This window comes from Gekko japonicus, unplaced genomic scaffold, assembly GCF_001447785.1.
Source record: "Gekko japonicus isolate JY-2015 unplaced genomic scaffold, Gekko_japonicus_V1.1 scaffold1867, whole genome shotgun sequence".
Lineage (NCBI taxonomy): Eukaryota > Metazoa > Chordata > Lepidosauria > Squamata > Gekkonidae > Gekko > Gekko japonicus.
This window is the reverse complement of record NW_015165877.1, coordinates 120,197-123,357: the sequence shown is the minus strand read 5'-3', so window position 1 is coordinate 123,357 and position 3,161 is coordinate 120,197. Positions and strand designations below refer to the sequence as shown.

At 41.2% G+C, this 3,161-nt stretch overlaps 1 protein-coding gene across 1 annotated transcript in view; it reads left to right on the top strand.

Annotated features, from left to right (window-relative positions):
* Positions 1 to 684: 684 nt before the first annotated feature.
* HGF (hepatocyte growth factor (hepapoietin A; scatter factor)) overlaps positions 685 to 3,161 on the top strand; it is a 94,375-nt gene continuing 91,898 nt past the window's right edge. The window contains 2 exon segments of the mRNA XM_015411278.1: positions 685 to 715; positions 878 to 903. Of these exon segments, the coding sequence (XP_015266764.1) occupies positions 685 to 715; positions 878 to 903 (57 nt within the window).

Sequence of the window (3,161 nt, the reverse complement as noted above, 5' to 3'; positions counted from 1 at the left end):
TGGAGGGACACTTAAAAGGCAGTAATGTTAAGTACCATATGTACTCAAGAGGAAGATGATTCCCAGTGTGAGATGGCCCCCTTAAAAATGTTAAATCCACACAAATATGATTGGATATAACTGTAACTCGTATGTGAATGTAAGACACCCTTGTATAGCATATTGGTGGAAAAAAACTAGTCTTGCTTTTGAATAACTACTGTGTCAACTTGCTGTATTCAGTACTTTCCCAGCATTTAAAAAACCCCACCAAAATTTGTTGAAATAATTCAAATTAAGGTTTCCCTGGCCAAATTAATTTCAGCTCTGAAACCAAGGATTAGACATGAGTTTGTAAACCCAGTGGCTTTATTGTCCTTGTGGCAATATGTGCCTGCTCTGGCCTGCAGGCCCTATTCCGCCCTGCCCTCCTAGGGGTTCCCAACTTCCTGGAGGGAGTTTTCCTTCTTTCTAGGGTAGCTCACCACAACCACCTGGCCTTTTGTAAGGAATTGCCCACTGGGAGAGGCAGGACTCCCAGCTTCCCTTCCCACATTCAGAGGCCTTCCTTGTGTCTTCTGCTGCCCAGTGCCTGGTCATCATGGGAACAGATTAATGCCTTGGGCACCCTTGGAGGAATAGCTGCTTGCCTGCCCTCCCCCTGGCTTCCCTCTTCAGATAGCGTGTTGAAGACAGTGGAGTTCTATGTGGTACAGAGAACCACTCCCAGCATTAAGTTTAAAGTATTTATTACAAAGAAAATGTTTTAGCACAGCAGCAGATTTGAGCAAGGGATACAAAAGAAATTGGTAAAAAATGTAAATCCTCTGTCCCTCTCTCTATACATGCTCTATCAGCTGTTGAATATAGGACAGGCTCTTTAGCTTAGCTGTTCTAGTTCTCTATAGAGTTCTATTACCTCAAAGCTTGCTCCAACTCTCCTGGTGACCACATTGGCAATGGCCACCTGCTTGTAGACCAGAGCTCAGAATTCTCCTCAGTGCAACATCTCAAAGAAAGAGAGCTACTTCCTCCTGCCCGGAGGTTTTAGCATCTCTGTTTCCCCTCCCATTGACCTGGCCAGACCAGGTCAAAGAGGTGCTTCCTGGTGATCTCCAGGAATCTCTTTCCTGGAGACTATCTAGCATTCTCATACCTCCAACCTCTATTCCCTGCTAGAAGCAGGGGGGAGGGCCTGACCCACCCTTTATCTTTCTGGCTAGATCTGCTAGCATGTGTATACAGGTAAGCTGGAAAGCCATTGCACTCACTTCTCCATTCCCCCTCTGGCCCGTTCTCAGCCCAGAGGGGGAAAAGTTGTTAAAATGCAAAAGGGAGGTTTGGTTTGATCTCAGCCTCCCAGGAGAGAAAAGGGCATTTCTTCACAGTCCTAATAACCAGATGTTGTGAGAGACCTGGAACTACCCCAGTTCTGTGCCTCTTTGTTCCTTCTTCCTTGTACTGCCTTGGCAAATGCCTGCAATGCTGTTGACTGTTTGCTGCCCTGTCTCTACATCATTGCCTGCAGGGTGGTGCAATGTCACTTTCACATGCTTAATTTACCTGGCTGTTCCAAAGACTGGGCCACAAACAGACTCAGAATAGCAGTAGCTCCACAGTGCAGGTTAAATCTTCAGTGCTGAGGTTTGAGTTTGCCCTTAGATTTCTCAACACATCCAGTGTAAGTTAGAGTGGAACCCTTAGAGCATGAGACACCAAGGGATCAAATCAAACAGGTCTACTTGGAAGTAAGTCAACTGTTACATTTTGGGATTCACTCCTAGGCCAGTGTCCTCCTTAGGACTGCAGCCTGAAAGCTAAAAGTCCCCTATAAAAATCTAGCCATCGTCAAAGAACCACATTTTCTGTCATGATTTCTTCCTCATTCACCGCTTTTCTACCTCTCTTTTCTCTGTTTCTTCTCCCAGTATCTCTGACTCATGCTTTCTGCCTAATCCTCAACCTCTGTTTAGTAGGGTTACTAATTCTAAACATATTGGGGTGATTCCCGTAGATCTGTTCCATTAATGGTGGTGCCTTTCATCAGAGGAAGTTGCCTACCAATGTACTGCAAGTAAGCTTTCTGTGCTTTGCAAAGCTTCCAGGAAACATTACTACACACACTATACTCTAGTGTATACTTGCTTTGCTGCCACAGTACCTTTCCACCTCCTCATCTTACTTACCAAAAGTAAGGGGAAGCAACTATCCATTTCTTTTTTTTTTGGTAAACAAATTTTATTTTCTTAGGAATTCAACATTTAGAACAAAACCATTTCATCTTTTCCATTGTCTACCCCATTCCCATTTCCTCCCCTCCCTCCAGTGGCTTCCCGCAATGCTTCCTCCCCTACTCCACATTACTTTACATCATCAATTATATCATTTTCTTATCATTACAATCTCAAGATAACATCATTTGACTTAATATTGATCTAAACATATTAAATTTTGTTTCACATCCCAGTTCTTTTCCAGATATATTTTAAAGTCACTCCATTCTTCAAAAAACACGTCATCTTCTTTGTTATTCAACTTTTTTGTGATTTTGTCCATTTCAGCCATGAATAGAACTTTGTGTATCCAGTCTTCAATTTTTGGTACTTTCTCTGTTTTCCAACACTGTGCATAAATCATTCTCGCTGTTGTAATTAAGTACCAGAATAAAGTATTTTTAGTCGTATTAACTTCTTCCATTTTCAATCCCAAAAGCAGAATTTCTGGTGCCTTTTTGAAAGAGCATTTCAATATTTTTTGCATTTCTTTGTGGACTTTTGTCCAGAAGTCTACAGCTTTCTCGCAAGTCCACCACATATGGTAAAATGAGCCCTCATGAATCTTACATTTCCAGCATTTGTTTGACATATTCTGGTTCATATTTGCAATTTTTTTCGGAGTCATGTACCACCTATACATCATTTTATAACAATTCTCTCTAACATTAGTACAAGGCGATATCTTAATAGAGTTTTTCCACAAATATTCCCAGGTTTCAATAAAGACTTCCTTATTCATATTTATTGCCCATTTTATCATTTGCTCTTTCAGTTTCCTCTTCTGTATACCATTTTAACAACACTTTATACATTTTAGAGATGTTTTTTCCCCCTCCACTCTCCAAACATTTTCCATTTCATTTTTTTCCTCTCTAAAAACCATAATTTCTTTTATCTGATCTAAAA